We start from the raw sequence: 24,190 nt of genomic DNA, 5'->3' as shown, positions 1-24,190 counted from the left end.
ATAATTTAAAAGAAGTTACTTTAAATAGAACGACAAAGACACAATTTGGAAATTCTGAATATATTTTAATTGCTTTAATAAGTACTTTTGAGTATTGAATAATTTATTATTTATTTGAATATTAAAATATTTTGAAATTTCTTACATGAATAATTAATTTAAATTTTCAACAAAATTATTTTCTAAAATGATCGTTAACAATAATGGTGAAAAATATGCTTCGAACTTCCTTTAAAATTTAATTACACTTATAACTTTATAATTTCTAAAGCACCATTATAACTTTCTATGTTTATTAGTCTAATTTTAATTTAAGATCTTAATACCAGAAAAAAAAAATTTAAATATGAATAATTATTTTAGTCTGCTCTGATGTACATGTAATCCAAGGAAAAGATCATGGAATGACATCTTATTTTTTGCAGAAATGCAATAAGCTAGCTTCGAGTTAAACGTAAAATGTATTGAAGTACAGTAGTGTATATGAAAATTTTGTTATTGAATTTTAATATTTTTTTATTGAAATTTAATATTCCCCTGTTGGCAAAAGAATAAAAAAAGAGCAAGCAATTTCAAAAGCAATGCGACACTAAAAAAGTAATAAAAAGGTGTTGTAGATGTATTAAAGGTTTGAAAGAACATAGAATTTCTGCTGAATAAGCGGTTGAAATAGATAGAACGTAGGTAGAAAGATGTGTATGTCGATACACATAAAAAGAGAGATGGTTAGAGATGTAGAGAGAGAGAGAGAGAGAGAGAGAGAGAGAGAGAGAGGGAACGAGAATGGAATAGACGAGGAAAGAGGGGGGGGGTGGTGGTACATCATAGAGGTATCGCAGGTGCAAGGCAGGTAAGCATTGACTCACCCTCGCGGCGATCGAGGTGGTCGGCTTCTCTAGCAGATCCCATAAATACTTCTGGTATTGAGCACATTTGCCATCTCCAAATTCCTCCTCGTCTCGTTGTCTCAGCGACTCGGCCTCCTTGCGCATCTCCTCGTGCACATGCTCCTTTCGCTGATGGTACTTGTGCTGGCAGCAACTCTCTAGATACAGCTCGTCGACCCCCCAGTACTCGAGGTCGTCGCTGAACGCAAGCACGCACATCTCGTCGACGATGTGGAGCTTGCCCGTGCGGTAGAAATTTAGAATCGAGCTGAAGGACTTGGGATGCCGGTCGAAAAAGTACTCGTTGTCGATGAGCGAGTAGTCGTCGCATATCTCGACGATGGCCTCGTGAGTGTTGCAGTCGCGAAGGCGGCCGAGTCGGGTGTGCGGGAGCCGTTCGAGGGTACGCCAGAGCACCTCGTGCTTGACGCCACCGACGTTTATAGAGACGCGTCGGTTCAGCGCCTTGGAGCGCATTATCATAAAGGGCTCGGGCGGCAGAGAGCTCATCGACTGGGAGAAGCCGTGCTGCGTTTCGAACATCTCGAGCTCCGGCTGATCCCCACCGGCGACCGGTAGCGAGGGCGGCGGAGGCGGGAGGGCCGTGGCCGGGAAGCCCGCTGCGTAGCGGACCTCCTTCGTGGTCGTTCCCATTGCCGCCGCCGCCGCCGCCGTCGCTGCTGCCACCGCCGACGCGGCATCCTTGGGGAGTGCCGCAGTCGGCAGCAGCACGCCACCGCCGACGCCGGGGAAGTAGGATCCGCCGGCGCCTGGCGTCACACCTTCGAAGCCGAAGGTCTGCTGCTGTTGACATAGTGCGAGCCCGTGCGCCTGCGAGCTGCCGCTGCTGTTCCCGTTGCGATCCGGCTCGACGCCCGACCCGCCGTCCTCGCCCTCGTACCTCGTCTTGTTGTCCTTGAGCATCGGACGAGCCGCGACGAGGGAAGAAGAGCCACCTGGCAGCTCCTCCACCTGCGCCCGGCTATTTCCTCATCCGCCGGTACAAGGGCTGCTCACCACTTCATCCGAGCACCGATTCGCGGGGATGCCCGAACACCGAGGCGTCATAATATAGCCTGGAAACAGATATAATAACCTTCAAGTTTGTCTGTGCATTCAGCTTTCATTAGGTGTGGCTTGTGAGCCAACGAATTCCCAGATTTTTTTTTTTTTAACCGCTAACGAGCGTTTTCGCTGTTGATTTAAGTTGTTATGTGACTTGTGTTTGTAACTATATCGCGTGCATTTCAATAGGGGCATGTAATTAAATTAATAGACATTATACTGTAAGCACTTGAAAGCAGAATACACGCAATCCTAAATGTGAAAGATAATCGACGAAATCTGACATCCCTTTCTGGATATTCTTGTTATCCATTGATTTTTTCTATTCAAAGGCGGCAAAAGATTAATTGTAAAACAGTTATTTATTTTATGATTAGCAAACGGTTCTTTCCCAAGACAAAAGATAGTTACATAGTGATCGTTTATTTTCACAAAGTTTTAAATTTTTGTTTCAAATGTAAAAATGAATGGAAAAAAAACTTATTTGACATTCAAATAGGTACTGTTATATTATGAATTTTATAACAAAATTAAAATACAGTGTACTGCCCATGAGCAAATTTTACAAGATTCGAAAAACTAAATTAGATTGCACAATAAAATTTAATTCAACATTTTATCAATATTTTATATTTTTATGTCTGAAATTATCGCTACGAAATTTATTACTCTACCGTAAAGGTAATGATCTTAAAAATAACGTTAGGAAAAGTAAACGATGTAAAATATAACGTTATGAAAACTTAAGAATATATTTTATTATTACCAAATAATATTTTAGGCATAAAATTTTATTCAAAATTATTATAAATAAAGTTTATACTAACGATAAGTTATTATCGAGGTAATATTAGCCTTTGTAGATATATATTAAATATTCGAATAGCCTAATATTTTATACCAATCAATAAAACTAGTTTCACAACTACATGATTTATAATAAATGATGTCAACGTAATTTTAATGCCTATTGATCAATTTTAGTCTTGAGTAATATTTATATTAAAATACTTAGATTAAATTTAAATGCAGTCGAATAATATTACTATATTTCTTTTCATTTAAAATTGATTGATATTTAACTTTATTATAAAAATATAATTGAATTAATAATATAAACGTATATGTGTATGACGACGATTATATATATATATATATATATGTATATATATATATATATATATGCAAGCAATAAACGAAGCGTATTTTTTAGGTTATTATTTAATATACAGGCTGATATTTATTTATTTCTTGTTGAATATGTGGGTATGTATATTTATATTTTTTTATATATATTTTTAAGTATTTTTTCGACAAATATGTTTATAAAAATTTTGGATTTAATTCATGATTTTATTAAATAAAATCTAAAATTTCCATGATGAATGAACAAGTCCATTTGATTTATAATATATATTAACGAAAAACTACGAATTTTATTTTATTATTGGATTATTATTAATTAATAAAAAATATTCATATTAATCTTATATTCACTGTATTATAATACAAGAATAATTCACAAATTTTTCCATACTTGCATTTTCTATAATAATATTCTTTTATTAAAAGCTGTTAATAATATTTAAATAAAACATATTTTTTTAAAGTTATTATTGTGTTGTTCGTTATATTAAAAATGATAGTTAGTGTAATGATTTATATATATATATATATATATTTATATGTATATATATAAATCATCATCAACTTATAATCTATTGTGCAATTATTAATATTCATTATACAAATTTATAAATTTATTATAAAAATTTTGTTAATAATATACCAAAATATAAGCTGAATATATTTTAGTATATTAATGATATATATAATTGATATAATACCATTTTTTACATGAAATATAATAGCATTTAATCTATATTCAATTTAAAAATAGAATATATAATAGTATTATAATAGTTAAATAAGTAAATTTTTCTAGCATTTATTTTCATATTCATTGTAATATTATACATAGTGTTTATAGTAAATAAAAAAGATGAATTTTACCTAAAAAATTATAAAATACGTATAACTGAATGAACATGTTTAAAAAAAATAAAAAAAAGTGTTAATAAAACAAATTAAATGCAAAATTGAATGAGTTACAATATATATTTGAAAAGAATCTCTCTCTATACATTTTAAAATATTAATGATCCTATAAAATATTTTACTTTAGAATGAAATATATTAATAATGTTATTACATAAATAGAGCAGTAGTAAAAAATTATTCATATTTACCTTGACATATAGACAAATATAGGTATACTTGAGAATCTACGAATGGCTTATTTATGTAAGAGATTTTATTGGTAAAGCGCTTATTTCTTTGGATGTAGAAAATTGAAGTGACAGAATCTTGCAATTTACACAAAAGGATGCGAGTATAGAATATCAGTAATAAATACACGACTCGTTTTTCTATTATTTACTTTAAATTTATTTTAAAATTGTATCATTACCTTTTTTTTCAACATAACGTTACAAAGTACGTGCTTACCAATTTGGTCAAATGATGCTGCTGCTGTTATACCTCATTAAAACATAACAATTTATTTTTTAACAGGAAATTATTTATACTTTTAAAATATTTTTTATTATAGCCAACAGTAAATATATCAGAAATAGAAAAAATGTTTCTTTAATATGTATTTACATTAATTAAGCCCTTAATAGATGATTTTTTCAGTATATAATATTATCATAGGAAATATTTGTTTTTATCATGTAATTAATATAGAATATTTTTAAATATAGTCTGAAAAATTAATTTGAATTTTATAAAATACGGTTTACCTTTATATTTCTTTATTGTATCAAATCACAATATTTTTATAAAATGAATTACTAAATTTCATTGAATTATTTTAACTATATCAATTTAAATTTTTGATATAGTTAAACTATATCAATATAGTAATATAGCAACAATATAGTAACTATATCAATTTAAATTTTTGATAATACATTATATAATTTGTTTATAAAAAACAATTCACATAAAATAGTTCTTTATAAATCATTAATCGTATCGATTTGTGTAAGCAATATTTCTATACTTTCTACATTGCCTCATCCCCGCCCCCACAAATTTTAATAAATCTTTGAATTATATAATGTGATATAGATACTAAGCTAATCAAGTATAAAGCATAAAAAATATTAAGATACTTTAATGAAAATTATAAATATATAATCACTTACTTCTAATGAATTTTGTTTAATTTTGTTTAATATTAGATAAATAAATAATATCAGTTTATATAATATTAAATTTGTTGAAGTTAATTTATCGTAAGTATCCCAACACTAAGAAATTGAAATTGTTAGTTAAAATAAGTCTATACCTCATTATCACCGGTGGAGAAATTAAAAAATAAAATTAAATATAAAATGATTAATAATATATTGATTTGACTAACGAAGTTTAATTTTTACACTTATATTTGTATATCAACAAGACTTATTTAAATCAATAATTTATAAAATATTGTAAATTATATATATATGAGATTTTATTAATAAACTTAGCTTTATAAATAATGTAGTTTTTGCACGTAGAGTTAACCATGAGTTGTATAATAAGTGATACTAATGTACAATTACTTTTTGCGGTTAGTAATCAATACTCGATAGTATGCGGAATATTGCTCAAAAGAAGTTGTCTATTCAAGAATTTGTTCCTATTCATCGTAATGATAAAAAAATAAAATATAGTGAAGCATATGGTATTTCGATTTCATGATTACATTTCGGTTGAATTGCATAGTTACATAAACCGATTGCCGAGAGTCTATATGTGCGTTTTTGAATAACCATTATAGAGACATCGCCAATAAAAAAGTAATAAAGTCCTATTTCATTTTCAGTTTTTACACTATTGTGAAATGTAGTATTTGATAAATAGTTGTTAAAAGTACTGTTAAAGTTATTTCCCATTGAACAAAAAAAAAGCGTAAAAACCCACTTTATCAATCATGATATATAATTTCGATAATTCTTACCGGATTTGCAACACTATAATTTTATTAAATACATAAATATAATTCAATATGTATGTATATGTATATATATATATATATATATATATATATATAGTTTAAAAAAAATTGATTTTATATTATGAAATAATTTATTAGTTGTTAAGGAAATTACAGGATATATTATTTGAAATCATAATAAAATTAGTTGAGACTTTCGTCTATTTCGAAATATTCACTTCGACTCCGTCCTGATTTTGATAATCTATTAGGATATGAATTTACAGTTCAGTATTTATTTTGCCGATATTTTAAAGCGTAATAAATTATATGAAAGAAACACTACTTTTAAGGAAAAAAGATTTACACATTTTGATGCAGTAAAATGGGTACAATATCGATAAGAAATTTCATATGAATAATCGGCTGCTGGTCATTTTTATTTATACATTACTACCGCAGTGGTAAGAAGCGCGATAATTTGCTTTTAATAGTTTTTTTTTTACAATACCTTTTATATTAGACTATATATATATATATATATATCAAAAAAAGATATATAAAAAAAGATATATATATATATATATATCTTTTTTTATGTATTAAATAAAATCAACTTTCAAATGATGGTAATATTTTTATTTCCCTAGATTTTTATTATTAATGTTCAATACTGATGCTTTAGTTGAAGATATTTTAACATAATATAAATTATTTCATTAAAATAATTGAATTTATTTATATAATAGTTAAAATATCTGGTAAAAAGAGTGGCAAACAAATTTAACAGTCAAATAATGAATGGATAATTTAGGATAATTTAATATCAGTAATTGTAAGAAATTCACAGACAAATTTTAGAATATCAATTAGAAAACTCAAAAATATATTGATTCAAGAATCGAATGTTGTTGTTTTAGTAGTCGTTCTTTTAGTAGCGATCAATTATACTTTACAGTAGATTATCCCATGAATTCCTTATTTTAATTAATAAGTAATCAGAGAAAAACAAATGATTTAAGGTAAAATAATAATTTCTTATATTTATTAAACTAGATAAAATAAATATGAAATTCTATACTATCCCTTTACGAAATAATATTTTTTTTCAGCCTACTGGATTTTTTTTTCAGCCTGCTGGATTTTTTTTTTCGCCGATTTTTGGCAATTCGTTAGAATGTATGAGTGGAAGATTTTATTAGCTGTATGGTGGAAGATAAACTTCGAAAAGTGAATTATGACTCTAGATATTTAAATATGTTTATAGTTCTTTGAAAACGTGTCATATTTCTGTTACTCGTTTATTCATATACAATAAATGGATCGCAAAATAATAGAATTGGCATAAGGGTGTAATATTGCAAGTATGTTCAAAATTTCACTATATAGCATTAGAATTAAACCTTTTTACGGAACTATTTAATGATAATTTTCTGGATTATTGTAATTATTTCTTTTAATTATTATAATTTTCATGTATTTCGTTTTATATTTTTATGTATTAAGAATTAAATGTTATACTAGTAATTTCATTTTACAAATTTCATATGATTAAATCGTAATTATAGTATGAATAATTTTTTTAATATAATTTTTAACATGCATTTGGAAAATGTCTAAAGTTCAATTTTTCTTTCGCATATTTCTAAAAATTAATTTGGCAACTTCTTATTTTTCAATTTTTCTTATTATTTGACAAAGATGATTAATGAAAATATTGTTGAACGTTACAATATTATTCTTAAGAAATATTAGAAAATTTGGTGTCTCTAGTTAATACTGAAAGTTAATGCGTTGGTCTATTTTGAATGTTGATCATCTGTTACTAATATTTAAACGTTATTGGAAAAAAAATATTTAGAGTTACTCGACACTTTTATGTTCATTATGAAATTAATTAAAATCTTTATATATATTGAAATCAGATGATTTAGTGTTAAAAAATATAGCATTTATTATATCTATAAATTATCATTTTTCAGTTGGAATCTTTACTTTCAAATTTTCAAAGATTCTTTTTTAAGTGATTTTAAATGATGAAAGTCATAATAGCCATATAAATTTTAATTTACATTATTATGTTGTATGTACTGTATAAATATTAATTTATATCTATGCTATTTTATTAAAATGGTAATTATATTTAAATTAAATAAATATTAACTGTAGCGTATGGCTACACAAGATTGTAATAAAATATTTGTATGATTTTAATAATAATATAGTAATACAAATAGTATAAAATATATAAAAAATAAATATATAGTTATTTTGGACTTCTCCTAATTTTATTTAAAATCAAATTCTTTTACCATTATTCTTTGAATTATCACAGGTACAAAGTAGTTCTTTTCCATGGTTGCAGTTAAATGTTCTGAATCAATTAATTAAAACATCAATTCAGTATATAAATGAGATAATTTATTTTTCGATTTATGAAATATATAATGAGTTCCTTCGATATCCTTCACGTTGGCTTTAAACATGTTTATATCAATAGATAAATATTTTTTGTTTTTTTTTTAGACTCAAATGAGATTATAATATTTAAAAATTAAAATTTAACAGATACTTCTTGATCATTTTCATATAATCTTATTCATTTTTTTTTTATTTACTTTGATATTTTTTATATCAGTGGCTATTTCAAATTATAAAGTAGTACGTTTTTTATACTGAAAGTTGTTTTCGTCTTAACTAAAGTTAAACAAAAATTTTTTTTAGTTAATCTACTAATTTATTTTACGTTAAATTTTTTTATATTATATACAATTGATGATGTAATACACTTAGAAATATGTATTTGTTGTCAAAATTACTTTCGACAGTTATTCATATAAAATTTTTAAAAAAATTTAATGAAAATATATAAGGAGTTACAATTGGAGATTTTGATTAAAACTAATAAACGATATTATACCTTCTATTTTTGCAATTTTCTACATGCGTAATACACACACGCACACAAATCATTCAAGAAGTTAATATTGTACTGTTGAATTTAAAATCGTTAGAGAATCAATTTTACAATATTCTTAATTAACTAGATGAATGTTAATATGTACAGAATTGATAGTGTGGATAAAATACTATAAAAATTTCACAGTTAAAATATATAATTGAATAATTTTTCTTATTTCAAACATAATTAGATATTTTTAAAGTATTATGGATTATTTTTATGAATTGTTTTGATATTTGCTTAGGCATTTTTCTTCAGGAATCATTACAATATTAATTCACAAGATTTTTATATATAAAATTTAGATAAAAAATAAATATTTTTACTTCATTTTATATTATCAGATTTTGTATAAAGTTAAATTTCTTTATATATAATTATAAAATTATTTAAAAACAACTTACGGATATATTAAAAAAAATTTTCATAGATATGTATGTTAATATTCCCATAATATACATAACAAATTAAAAATGACAATGTACGCGTATATGTATAACTTTTTATATATAGTAGTTTTATTTTTGAAAAATTTGTTAAAATAATAATTTTATTATTATCTTTGCCATGACGATATTGTAATAATAATTATACTATCATGAGGAAAACTTACAAACGTTTTAATATTTGTGGTCGCTTTAAAAGCTGTTTGATCATCCAACACGGTTAAAAAAAATGTCATATAAACAATGAAAAAATAAAATGGACTACAGACAGGTAAGTAGTTAGTTGGTATGTTCAAGGTATATTTGAACTAATTAAGTAATTTGAACGGCTTATCGGAAAATCAAAATCGCGATAATCCACGATCTTTCTCGAATTGCCTGTGGCTCTTTTATTTTGATGTCGCAGGCGTCGTGACCCTGGCTCCGGAAAACGAAAAAAGATCCAGAAGGTTGCACACACATTACCCATTGCGTAAAAGTCATTTTGACGTCCCACGGCTTCGACACGCGCATAGTTGCGGGAAGTTTTCTACGAAAATAAATGACGGACAATTGGCGCTCATGCAACATAGAATTTGCAATTAAATGATCTATGTATAAGTGATTATTTTCATAAGTCTAAATACTTAGGATAAATTTTCAATGATTTCTTTTTTAATAAAACCTATTTCATTAGATTTCAAATTCAATAAAAACATGCCATGCGAGTTTTCGTATTAACGACAAAGTATATTTTCAAATCTATCAGTATATTCAATTTTTTGTCATATCAACTATATCAATATATTTAATTTTGTCATATTTTCAATTATATCAATATATTCAATTTTAGTCATATTTTCAAATATGAACTTCAATATAAGTATAAAAAATAAGTATTTTGTCTTTCGACAATTAAGGAAAAGTTTCATTTTCAATCAGATGGCATAGAAAGATTTTGAAGCATATGCTTAAATATGATTATACGTGCAACTTCCGTTACATTTATTTAAAGCTCCGATTTATTAATAATTTATTAATAAGTAATATGTTTGATTGGAAGGAAAAAAAAATTTTTTTTCAATTCAATAGAATTAATATTCGTAATTGTAAAGTATTTATCATTAAACAGTTGAATAGAGAGTTAAAAGTAGTAATACAAACAACGTATAAAATCGTGTGGGAAATTAAGTCGTATCGCGCACGCAAAGCTCGGTGCAAAGTCAAGTTTAAATATTTATGCAAGCCATCAAGATCGCGACGCGAAGCAGCATTAAAAGGAATGGAGAAAAACTTTCATCCAAATGACAAATCCAAGCAAACGAAGAATAAACATGGAAGTGAGGGCAAAATTTTAAGGTAACGGCACGAGATTAACAACTCCTTGTAACGTAACGAATAAAGGTTGTATATGTTGCGTAAGCATCAGTGCGAGAGAAAAAGTCGTCCCGCATCGCGGCCATGGAGATTTACGCTCGAGTTTAATCCCGGGAAGGCTGCCAGAATCAAGTTGTGGCACGTCATACGTTATACTTTTATCTACGTATGTCGTCGTCGCGCCGACGCCACAGCCAATAACGCCAACACCACACTCCTAGATGCTTCGTTCGCAATCGACTTTGTCACCGAAGTTTGCTCCCCTCTAGTCCCTCATTCTTTTCGTTTAAGAAAAATAAAATTAAAGTTGCTGCAAAAGTATATTTCAAGAGGTATTGGAAATACAATCTTTATACGGCTAATGAATATTCTTATTTATTTTCTTTAGCAACCAAATTCCTAGATGTTTTTAAATATTAATATTTATAAATTCGGTTTTACTATATATATATATTCGGTATTATTTTATTTTTTAATTATTAAATAAAATGTACTTTGTAATAATAATAGAAATATTTAATAGGCGCACAGAGAAGATATACAATGTCGTTTCATTAATAATTATCTTAAAGTATAAAGTGAAAATTTTCATGTAAAAATTTATTCAGATTATTATTTTCAACTAATATTTCAGATAAAAATAGCTGAATAATTATAATATAAATTAATCAATAAAGAACTTTTTTTTTTTATTAAATATACAAATGAATAATTGCTTTGATTTTAAAGGCAAGGGAAAGAAAGTTAAATTAGAAATAGACAGGCAGCAAGATAGAGATAGATAGATAGTAGAATGAAGGGAGAATGAGAGAGAGAGAGAGTGAGTACTATAAAATAAGATGCATTTAAAATTTCTGGAAATAATACTAATGTAAAACGATAAATATAAAGATATGTGTTTATAATTGAAGATAAACAGAAAATGACTTTTTATACTATACTATAAACCATAATTATATATAATATATTACATTATTATGGACAAAATTTATAATACTTTTATGTTTTGACAAACTTCTTAACGAAAAATATTTTAGTATATTTTTAAAAACTAAATATTGATACGTAAGATTCTCGACTCATAAATCTAAAAACTTATTAATATTTGAATTTCCAATCATAACTTATTTTTATAATTAATTTTTTACATAAAAAAACTGCAATAATGGTTTGTATATATTATTATGAAATGAATTTTGAATACATAAATAATAAATTAATGTCATATAAATTAAGTTTGTTATTATTTTCGTTAAATTTACAATAAATAAAATACAAAATATAAATTAAATGTTGTATTGAAGGTTGTATATCAATTATGTATTAATATATTAAGTATAAGTATAATAAATGTTAAAAATATTATAGAGATAGTAATGAGCTATTTATACAATGAAATTATAATAATTAAATCTTAGAATTTACACTTATAAATTATTTTATATTCTCTGATAAATTTTGTAAGACTTTCATGGAAAATTAATTCCATGTGATCTTAGCTTATAGCATTCTACACTATACACGGTCAATGATTTTTGAGTATTAACATAAAAAAGTTTAAATTTAAACCTATTTTATAAAAATTATAAATTATATAATATTGATCAATAATATATATAATTCTGTTAATTTAGAGTATTTTTCAGAAAATTCAATGATTAAAATTTATTGTTAAAACAAAAGTAAATTAATAGAACATAGATTTTAATATGTTTTAAAATCGATATTATTAATAATATATTAAAATTCATAAAACTAAATGTTATATGTTAAGCTATTTAAATACAAGAATTTAATTAAAAAAAAAAAATAAATAAATAAAGCAATTAATCCTGAAATACACTACAAAATATAGACATTTTAAATTTTATATCAAAATGGCCATACACTCACGTGCAATATTATTTTAACTTCTGTAAGTGATACGTAAAATTCAATACTAATAAAAAGTTTATTTATAATGCAATCAATAAGTTTCTTCAATTGATATTGAATTTTATAAATTGTACAAAAATATGTTTATTACGACAAAAATTTAATTTCAAATCATTCGTAGCTATGCACATGTATCGAATGTGTGCTTGGAAATTTTAATGTAATATCATCATACATCATGTTCACTCTTAATAATCTCCATTTTTAATAGCTCTCGTATTGTTTATGATTTTAACTACCTATTGACACATATACAACGCTCACAGTCTCCTTACGAAGTAGACTCACCGCTAACTAAATTTGTCGCAGCGCGATTTTTCGCGATGCTAACTGTTTCCTTCTTTGTTTTTCATCTCTCCTTCTTTTCTTAGTTCGTATCGGGCCGAGCCTTCGCCTATTTTAACTTACTTCAGTACGTAACACTGCGTTTACTCTTGAGCACCTATATATCGCCTGTCAAATTTACCTCACTGTTTTTTCCCCAATTTTTTCCTCATTCCCACAGATTCCGACATTCTTTTTCGATTGTCACCGTAACGTATTTATTATAAGCAATTGCTGACTATGCACAAAAATAAATATCTCCGAGTTTCGTAAAAGAGCGATGGATCCGTATTTCTTTTTGCTCAGACAATGAAATGAGCACCTACTGTTATAATTTATTTAAGCCTGTGAGCACAATGTGCTGGCATCAACAGAAAATTTTTTATCCCTTCTATGCTACTATTATTGGGAGACTCGTTTGATACAAGTCGTTGGCAATGTTTCATTAGTTTTATTTGATTTTCTTTTGCGGCATCAGAGTCTCTAGGACGAAGTTATCGCAATCTCAATCTAATAAAGGATTTGGATGTACTTTGTCATAGTTTACAAATAAAATACAATATATTATTGTATCTGTTTAAAGAAGTTTGTCATACCTGTCCTTGATCTATTCATTAAATTAGATTAACTTTCACAATGCTCAAGACATAAATTTTATAATGTTCCTAGTCCCTGTAATGTTGCGAACTAATAAAATACATAACAATAAATAATTAATAACTATATTAATGCTAATATTGATGTCATTAAACTAAATTAAAAAAACTTGCTTTCCAAACAAACTTTCCATTATAATGTCAAGAAATAAGTATATTTAACAAAATAAGAATAATATTGTATTACGGTTATTATTTATGTGCAAGCTAATATTATTAAAAACATATTTTAATTTTTAAACTTATAAGAAATAACAATAAAAACGAACAAATATTTCATGTATCTCTTAATGCATTATATATAATTTTTTTTATTTCATAATGTTTTAATTTCAATTATATATAAAAAATTCAAGTAATTGTTCTAAAATATGATATCAAGAATGTATCTTATCTAAGATCATATCATCAAATAGCTTGGAGCTTATTTTTAGTATTTACTAAAATTAATAATATACTGTTTATGGAATGGTATTTTAACAAAAATAAAAATTTGAAATTATGGGTGATCACAATTTAACACTATTCACTAAATAAAATTACAATAAATTATATTAATTTAAGATATCTTCAATTCACAATTTAAAGACTTTATAAAATTTTACGTTTATAAATACAATATTATAAAATATTAAACTTAATTTATTAATGTTAAAATAGTTCTTAAATTCTATTAAGTATCTTCGATTCTATTAATTTTCTTATTTTAAATATGAATTTAATCATTAATTTCATTTTAATAAATTTAATTAATAATTTTTAATAATTTAATAATTTATAACATTCTTGTAATTCAAATTCAAAAGAAAAATAAGAAAATTCGATATATTAATATTATATAGTAATTTCATTTAAATAAATAACTAATACGGAATATCGGAAAATACATAATGTAACTTGAAATAGTACTTCTACTACATTTAGTCAATAATGCCATCTTAAGATCCTCGATTTTTCTGATGACTGCTCTCATTAACCAATGAAATATCTATAACTCATCACTTTTTCCATTAAATCCTAGTCGCATCTTTATCCAATTACGAAAGTAAAGTAATGAAATACATCATACAAACAATTCTCTCAAATAATTCTTACAAACATAATTGTTGAAATTAATGTTTCATTAAAAAGAAATCTTTAAATTGAGACTAATTAAATTAGATCTATATTTGATATTTTTACATAATTTTAATTTATTAAATATAAATAATAAAAGCTAGTATCCTTATTTGTGTTACAGTTAATATATTTCTATTATTCTATGTTATTTTTTCAACAAACAAATAAAAATACTTTAGTCTTAAAAAAGATTGTTGCTATAAATATAGAAGGTGGATTATAAAAAGTATAATCTATAAATCCAACTATTCAAAGTAATCAGCTAGCTTCTTTATAAAATTCTTAAAATCTGAAATCAATGATTGCTCAATCTTACTTTGATTCATATTGACGATAGTCAAAATTAAAAATAAATCCAGCAAAGATAGATTAATCTAAATAAAATATAAATATTAATTCAATTAACTTATTTAAAAATCATTGCTTGATTCTATTTATATCAAATGTTAAAAACAACTATAAAGATAGTATATAATAGTAATATAAACTACAAACACAATGCTGTCTCATAAAGAAATTTAATGTAAACAAAAACACGCCATCGTTTATTTTAGAATAATTAATATGTTGTTGGGCTCTAGTACAAAGAAAATTAATAGAATTCACAAAGCATTAGAAATAAGAGAACAATAGTTAACTATTATAAATCAAATACTTAGTGTGTTATGACTAAAACAACCATATTTTTTTCTATTTTTCGATTATTCCAAAAAAGATCGATATATAAAATATCAGTTACATATGAGTGTCTATTTCCTTATTCATTTATACTGTTCCTCTTTTATCGCATACGATCTCTTATCTATGTATGTGAATACTATTTTTACAGTAAATTAAATATTCTTAAAGCAAAATAATTACCTAAGGTTTTATTCTTTTTTCTGTTAATTACTCTATGTAACTAATTATATATATATATAATATTATATATATATATATATATATATATATATATATATATATATATAATATTCAAACTATATATATAGTTTGAATAGTAAAATATGCATATACAATTTGATGAGTTTTAATTTAAATATAAGTTACTTCAAAATATTTATAAACTATGCGTAAAATAATATTAAAAGAAAAATATTAATTTTGAATGCAAACGAAGTTTTTGTTTATAAAATTGGTAACAATAATTCAAACAATTATATAAACCAATTCTTTTATATTAAAATTTTTTATTTAAAATACAGCATTTAGATGTATAAATAGAGTATTCTATTAAATTTTAAAAATCTAAGAACGCGGCGTATAGATAATAATTATTTGATGAAATAATTATTTCAAGTTTAACATACTTTTTATATTAAAAACATAACAGCTTAATGAAACTATAATTTTCAAGCATATTTAAAATAATTTATTTAATTAAATATACATATGTGTGTCGACGAGTGTGTGCGCTTCAATTTATATATCAAATACCTGTTTAGTGCATTAAATTCTGGAAGGTTACTATGCATATTACAAAAGTGAAATAGTATTGTTTATTAATAAAATTAAGTAATAATTGATGTATAATTAAATATACCTATTAGTAATTGCATTTATTTTAACTTGAAATAATTAATGAAAATGACTGTTAGAAGAGCTTTGGGATAAATATAAATAAATATAATAATAATAGATTTCATGCAGCAAATAATTAATAGTACGGTCATATACTAAATAGAATGAAATAGAATTTTTTAAAAACAGTTCTGAAAAGATACGATTATTCGAAATTTTAAATTATCAAAAAAAATTTAATTCAAATGATGTAAATCAAACTATTAATGATAACGAGAATTATTAATAATGATTATTTAACCAATTTACATTTTAGATATTGAAAGCACGTATTTATACATACTTTGTGTTGTATCAAATTCCTAACCAATGTTATTGGAAATGTGTAATTTTATACAAAAAATATTTTAATATTTAAATTGAAATTTATCAATTCAAGTATATTTTGACTATTTTAAAATATATTTTTTGAATAATTTAATATTTTATTGGATTTTTATGTTATGTAAAAATATATATTTCATTATACATCAATTTTTCTATTGTTTTTGAATAAATAAGAAAAATTTAATTACTAAAATATAACAATTATTATATAGTTCCATATTTTTAAAATAATATATTCTGTATACTATTTATAATTATTAAAAACTTTTAACACTTTTTAACGTATACATTTATATTAAAAAAATTGTATTAGTTTGATTTATTTCTTTGAGCTAATCATAATTTATTTCTATTAAAAATTATGATTTTGTTCTTATTACAGAAAACATAAATTGTCAGGACATTGTAATATAAAATGTTATCAAAATATTCTTTGCGGAATATAAATAAACAGCGTAAGCTTCGTTAGATTATGGTTGTCATCGTCATTTTTATTTTTGGAGATTTCAAATAATTCAAAATTATACTCAAGATATAATATACTTTTATACTAAATAATATTATTAATCGTCGTGGTTTTTATTACGTGATTACTGTAGATAATATAAAATGTAATAGTTTTAATATAAAGTAATAAGTAAATAGTATTAATATTGAAAATTATTATTTAAAATATTATGTTTTTATCTAGACTTAAAAGATTTCTTATTATTACATAGATTTTAAAATACATAAGCTATTTATTTTTAAGAAACGTATAATATAAAATATTAGTACAAAGAAATAAATCATGAGGATATGTAATTTGACAGCTCAAATTCTTGACACGTTCAGGCAATTGAACAAAAATAGAGTGAATAAAGGACATTGTACAAAATGTGCATTCAAGTCATTTTAACAAACGAAACATATTTTTACTTTTAAATGATATTTTAATTAACATAACCTAGGTTTATACGAATGTTTTTAACTTAATGTATTTTCTAAAGGACAATCGATGGTTAGAAACTGATTCTTATGCAAGTGCTTATTTGCATCGAATCCTCCGATGGTGCAAATGCTCATTGTAGACTTTAACCGTTTCCCTTTGAACTCTAAAAGCTCCCGCAAGTCACAAAACAACAATAAAGCATATAGAAGTTTTATATTATACACTTCCCTGTTTCGCGCGCCAAAGAGAAAGAGTAAGGGAGAGAAAGAGACAGAGAGAGAGAGAGAGAGAGAGAGAGAATAACGGGCATCAATCTTGCTTATTCTACTGCAAGGCGCTCACGTGTAACAGCGACGACCTCCCGTACGTTAAGCGCAGCAAAAAAAAAATATATATATATATATACATATGAGAGAGAGAAAGAGAGGGGGAGAGAAAGAGATGCTAAGCGTTGACCTTCGCCGAAGAGGCGTCGGGCGTCGACGAGCGCCTAATCTGTCTCACTGGATCTACCAAGGTTCCCGAGCCTTTGCGTCTATATCACATATCAGAGTGCACGCACGCTGTGTTTAGCACCTGTTATCCCCCGCCCCCTTCTTCATCACGCGCGCACGCACACTCACGCACTCACACACACACACACACGCGCGCTCTCGCGCGCGTAGTCTCTCTTTCTCCCACGCTCGCATTATACCGCGCCACGCGAACTTGAAGCTTGAAGGGGTCGCACGATAGTGAACGGGGTTAAGGGCTGCGGCAACGATGTTGGCGGCATTAGTGCTTTAACGCGTCAGAACGCACTCTAAAAGGGGTCAATGAGGGGCAGGGTTATTAATAAGATTTCAGTGGGTAAAAATAAATTTGCGCGCTGTTCCGCTTGAGATGACGAGCGATGAGAGAGGAAGGAGGAGACCAATACTCGGCAAGGTGGGGGAGAGACGACGCTTTCTTTCGGAATGCGTCTGACGGCTCTGTCATCGTAATACTGAGATCCGATCGGTCAATGCGAACGATGGCGACTCCCGGATATTTTCGTTGAGTAGATATGCCGTAGGCCATTGCACTTTCTCTGCGATTTGCTTTTTATGACGGCGGTCAATATTTCTTTGTTTAATTGATTGCTACGATCCTCCTCAATGTCAATTTGCTCCTTATAATTATGTAATTCTGTCGGGTTTTTACTAAAGCTTTTGTATAGATGACTCATTAATTGCATTGACGGTGTTATATATTTTTTCGAATAACTCGTTAGATATTGGTTTCAGTTATCTGGTTATTGTACTGATAAGTTCTGTATTTTATAGTTCTATAGATCTATAGTTATTAGCAGCTTGGCGTAAATGTTTTTACTTCTGATTCTATTCTATTGTATAATACTAGAGAATCTACTAGTAATACTATCTAATGCAACTATTTATACTATTTATTATAATACAAACCACATTATTAATAATATTATAATAATATATGTTCAACTTTTAAAGCAACTGTTTACAAAATTATTGTTTTAAACAGTATTTATAATTAAATTATCTAGCCTTTATATTTAGAAAAAAGTAATTAAATTGATTAACAAAACCTTATGAAAAAACGGAAAATTAAAATAATAAATTGCATAAAAATTGAATGTTTGCCCTCGTATTTAATTTAGGAAGCATATCAAATATTTCATTGTTAATATTCTCTTTAAAAAACTTTTGAAAAAAATACCTAGCTTATTGATATTTATTAAGATGCAAAGTTTAATCTATTAATAAAATGAAAATTAAATTAGATTTTAATTATCTTTTTATCATGTAATGTCATGTTTTTTTTCAAAGATACAAACATTATTAGATTAACTACTTTATTGTAAATTTATTAGTAAATTTACACATCATGAAACATTCAATAACTTTACACAAAAAAAAAAATAATATAGATGAATGTGGAAACACATAATTAAAAATTATTTGAAATTCATCTAAAATATCGATATAAGATTAAATAGCAGTGATTATATTGTTATTTGTAATGTTAAATTAATAAGTACTTTCACTAAAGTAATAAAAAAGAATAAAGTTATTTAATCTACTGTATCTATATTACAAAAATTATATTGCAAAATTATCACACAAATATCGTTATTTTATTAATAAAATAATTTTATTACACAATACATTATTGATTATAAAAATAACCCCGTATGCATAAACGAAATTTATGATTTCGTTCATAACAGTACTATTAATTGATGTATATAAATAGAACGATAAATTTATGCTTTATTTATCTAAATATTCATAATAATATTAAAAACATGGACTAAAAAAATTATATTATATTTGACTACAATTAATTATTAAGCTACGCAATTGTTTATTTAATTATTGTTTCTTACTAGAACTTTCAATAGTGTAATTAAAAGCTGCTTTAGATCAATGACTTTTAAACATTTGTATTAAGAGTTATAGTTAGTTATTAATATTCAATGCTTGTTTTTTATTGATATAATTATAATATAAAATTGTTTATAAATAATGTTTATTAAAATGCTGTAATTGGCAACTTTTTTTTTTCACGAGCAATTTTATTTTATGCCACTTGCAATGTATATTTCAATATATTAAGTTTTGAACACAATATAAATGTAATTATAATAATAAAATGAAATTTTCTATAAAAAGCATCATTTGATTGATATATCCTATTTTATGTAGCTGATTGTCATTTAATTACTTGAGAATAAACTCCTTTACCTCTTACGTATAATCAATACAAAAGACTAGGTTAACGAAAAAGACTTTAATGTGTAAAATACTTTAATATATGACAGAGGAACAAATAAATGATGAAAATTACAAAATAAAAGCCGAGAAGAAAGTTTATTCAAGTGTGTTGAAAGTATAACTACTACTGGTTCATTCGTAAGAATAAAAATAAAAGACTTCGCGTATATATGTGACGGAGCTGAGCAGTTCAAGAAACAAGTGTGCAAAAAAGAGGTCAAATTTCACGTGTATATTTGAGCTACAAGATGTAAAAGTACTTTAAAATATTTGGAAATAATTTCATAAAGCCTTAAATCTTATTATGAAATTTTACGATTTATCGCCGAATGGTCGATGTAGTTAACATAAATCCTAATGTTTGTGTATACCATTGTATACTTGTGTCAATGTATATTTAATTTGATCAAATACTTAAAAAATGAAGATACATTCATCTATGCAAATCAACATATAAATAGATACATCTTATGTTTTTGCTAATTGAACATGCATAATTAAATTTCTTAATTGAGTATATAATAATTTTTACAGAAAAAAAAATTAGTAATATTTTGTTCGAATTTTTTCGAAAAACTTAAACTGTGTATCTTATATTTAAATTTATATTTCATGGTTTATAATTTATTGATTTACTGTGTATCATCCTTAAATGAAACAACTGAAAATAATAATATATATGAAGAAGAAATTCTAAATTACCGGGACTGAATATAATAAATTACATATGATTTTGTTATATTGATTTATGAAGAAAATATTTCCAACTATGTTAAATAAAATATTCTAAATTGTAACACTATTCGTTGTATTTTATTGAAAATAAGGAAATATTGTATTACGAGTTTGTGAAAAACTAGTGCAAATAAGTAAAAGCATTTACTAAATTTGAAATGTATGGCCAGAAATATTAGAATTTATTTAAACGTTATATGAATAAAAGAATAAAACTCAATATCTAATCTTCAATACAATCGTGAGAAATATTTTGGCAGTTGAAAAGAGTTCCCTCGTAATAAAGGACATTTTTGCATTTTCACTATACAACGAAACTTAGCTATTCATACATTTAACGGGATGGATTTTCAGAGAGGTCTGTTTGAATTTAAAATACAAGAGAGAAAAGTGAAAAGTGCAATGCAAACACAGTGTGAGAGTGAGAGGGAGAGGGAGAGAGAGAAAGATAGAAAGAGAAAACGAGCGGGAGAGGATTTACGAGACTGTAAAAGACGTATAAAATTGGATATAAAAAAGCACATGCCTGCGCGTACATGAAAGTTCCCTCGAGAATTCGAGCAGAAGGGCGCGAGGGTGTGCGTAACAGACGGTAGTGAACGCAAGCCCATCGTGGGAGCGAAAGGACAATAACACAATGAAAGTCCCAACTCGGTGCCAGAGCTTTCTTTTTGTACACTTATGATAGAAGCTTTATCTTACGACACAGCGATGCGCGGGAGCACACGAAGACCTCCTTCGTCACAGCTCGGCCCTTCGAGGCAACGTCGTCGACATAATGCTTGACCGAAGCGTACGTACGCGCGCGCATACACACGCACGACTGAGGAAAATACAGCCAGGAGAAAGGGTGACGAGGAGGGTGGAACAAAATGAGATGGCGAGGGAAGGAGGGAGAGAGGGTGATAGAGAGAGAGAGAGAGAGAGAGAGAGAGAGAGAGAGAGCGAGAAATAGGGAGGGAGGGAGGAAGGGAGAGAAAGAAAGAGAGCGGGAGCAAAGGTGGGCCGACAGATGCCCAATAAGGATGGAGGACTACTGGCCTAGATATCGAGTGGATTGGTCGTACGACTTTCTTTCTCTCCCGCCCTCTCGCCGACCGTGTTTTGCGTTCCCTCCAGAAAAGCGCGAGGGCGCAAGCTCTACAAGCCCTCGTGCTGGTCTTGCAATAGTGGCGGTGGTAATGGCGGTAGTGACGGTGGTGGTGGTGGTGGTGGTGGTGGTGGTGGTGGTGGTAGTAGTGGCGATGATAATGGTGACGGTGGTGGTGGTGGTGATGGTAGCAGCGGTGGCGGCTTGAGGACGCGCGCACGGTCCCACCACCAAGCGAGAGGGCGAATATCAGCGCAAGGGGTCGCGCACAGCTAACGCACACATGCGCGTGACTCCTGTGGAGTCTTTACCCCACCCGTTCTCCGCCACGAATAACTACCCCGTTGAAGGGAGGTGTCCACTGACGTGCGTGCGTGCGTGCGTGATTGCGCATCCGACCGGAAACTTTTATGCACGGAGGTATTTTATGCATCGGCATTAGTTATGAAGCTGGCGAGTAGAAGAATTGATGCAAGGTTTAGGGTGCTGGAGTCAGAATAATTGAAAACGCCGCAAGGATGAGTAGACGATGTAGAGATCCGGGTTGTTTTACCGTGTCTTCGCTAGCGCGAGGAGGTTTGCAGGGAGAGAGGACGTGGAACGGTAAGGAAGGGTGGGTCGAAGTGGCAGACGGTACGTATCGGATAGGCATGAAGAACGGGAGGGCGTACGGCGCGTAAACCGTTAATCGATTTTTAGCGAAAGGCTGTAGCCAACTGCTCATCAACCGGGAGGAGGTAAAGTTGCTCTAGCGGCCTGATCTTTTGTTTTCGATATGAAAAGCAGTCGATTGAATGGCAAAGCTCGCAGGATCTATTGTTTAACCGACATTCGCCGTGACGTCTCGTTATTACCTCGTGTCCAACAGCTTCTGCCGCGGCTTCGTGTAGGCGCGCTGATACACAAGGTAGGCCGGGCTTGCTTTTAAAATGTTCGGCTCCTTTGTCTCAGCACCCTCTAGGAGAAGTAACGAAGAAAGGTTGACGCTACAAGAGCCCATCTCTTATTCTTCTGTTAATGCTCTTTTTGCCCCTCTTGTCGGCTTTATCTACACTTTTATCTTAAGCTCGATTATTTCGTTTTCCTTTCTTTGTTTGTGTTTTTGTTTTTTCACTAGTGAGACATCGGCATTGTTATCATGTATTCGTTACACAAGTTTTCCGAGCATTTCGAAGCGCATGCGAACAATCATTGAAGAAGATCGTTAACGTTCTATAACGGGGGATTACGAAACCTTATTTTTATTCTTGATTAGGTAAATTCGGTACAATCTAAGAAATTAAATAATAAGCAAATATATGCATTTTTAACATAAAGGCACCTTCGCAATTCTACACTCCCGAAAATTTACGCGCATGGACGATTTAAAATAAGAAATAGAAGAAATAAGTAGGAGAAACGAAAAACCATTAAAGACTATTTTTAACAAAAATTTGGAAATTACCGATTATTTTAACCAACATTTTCATATCGAATAAAGCTTAATGGGAAATAAAAATGAATAAAATAATTTTGTTACTCTAGGATGACGAATTATTGGGTATTCCGTTATTCCTTAATCAAACGTTACACATTAAAAGAATGTAAACTATTTTATCACAGCATAGAAATTAATATTCATGAATATTTAATACATTTTTACTTTAATGCTACTTTTCATTATACGTACGTAGAAAATGTAAAATTTTTAAAGCATTAACTCTACTTTGTATTATAATCGCTTATAAAAATAATACAAAAAGCAAATGAACCATGCGCATATAAATTATTAATTGAAAACAAATATTGTCACGTGCATATCACGTTATAAATGTTCAAATTCCGTCGAACTATAATCGAGTCGAATGGTAAAGTCATTAAAAGCAAGGGGAAATATTTACAAGGTAATTTTACTTCAACGCGTCGAAATTCAACGTTATCGTCAAATAATACACGGATGCTCGATTTTTCGGTTCGACTAACACATTTCTTCCGAATATTTGCCAACAAACTAATCGTTCCAGCGCAGCAGCCAACTGCGAGA

General features: G+C 27.8%; 1 protein-coding gene across 1 annotated transcript in view; it reads right to left on the bottom strand.

The window, feature by feature from the left end:
- Positions 1 to 23,188, bottom strand: part of Shab (Shaker cognate b) — a 40,700-nt gene extending 17,512 nt beyond the window's left edge. Inside the window, exons 1-2 of the mRNA XM_011498268.1 lie at positions 23,022 to 23,188; positions 867 to 1,963 (exon numbers count right to left, since the gene is read on the bottom strand). Of these exons, the coding sequence (XP_011496570.1) occupies positions 867 to 1,811 (945 nt within the window). The 5' untranslated portion in view covers positions 1,812 to 1,963; positions 23,022 to 23,188. The remainder of the gene's footprint in view (positions 1 to 866; positions 1,964 to 23,021) is intronic.
- Between the last annotated feature and the right edge of the window lie 1,002 nt (positions 23,189 to 24,190).

This window comes from Ceratosolen solmsi, unplaced genomic scaffold (assembly GCF_000503995.2).
Source record: "Ceratosolen solmsi marchali unplaced genomic scaffold, CerSol_1.0 scaffold14, whole genome shotgun sequence".
NCBI classification, from domain to species: Eukaryota; Metazoa; Arthropoda; class Insecta; order Hymenoptera; family Agaonidae; genus Ceratosolen; species Ceratosolen solmsi.
This window is presented reverse-complemented; position numbering and strand designations above follow the sequence as displayed.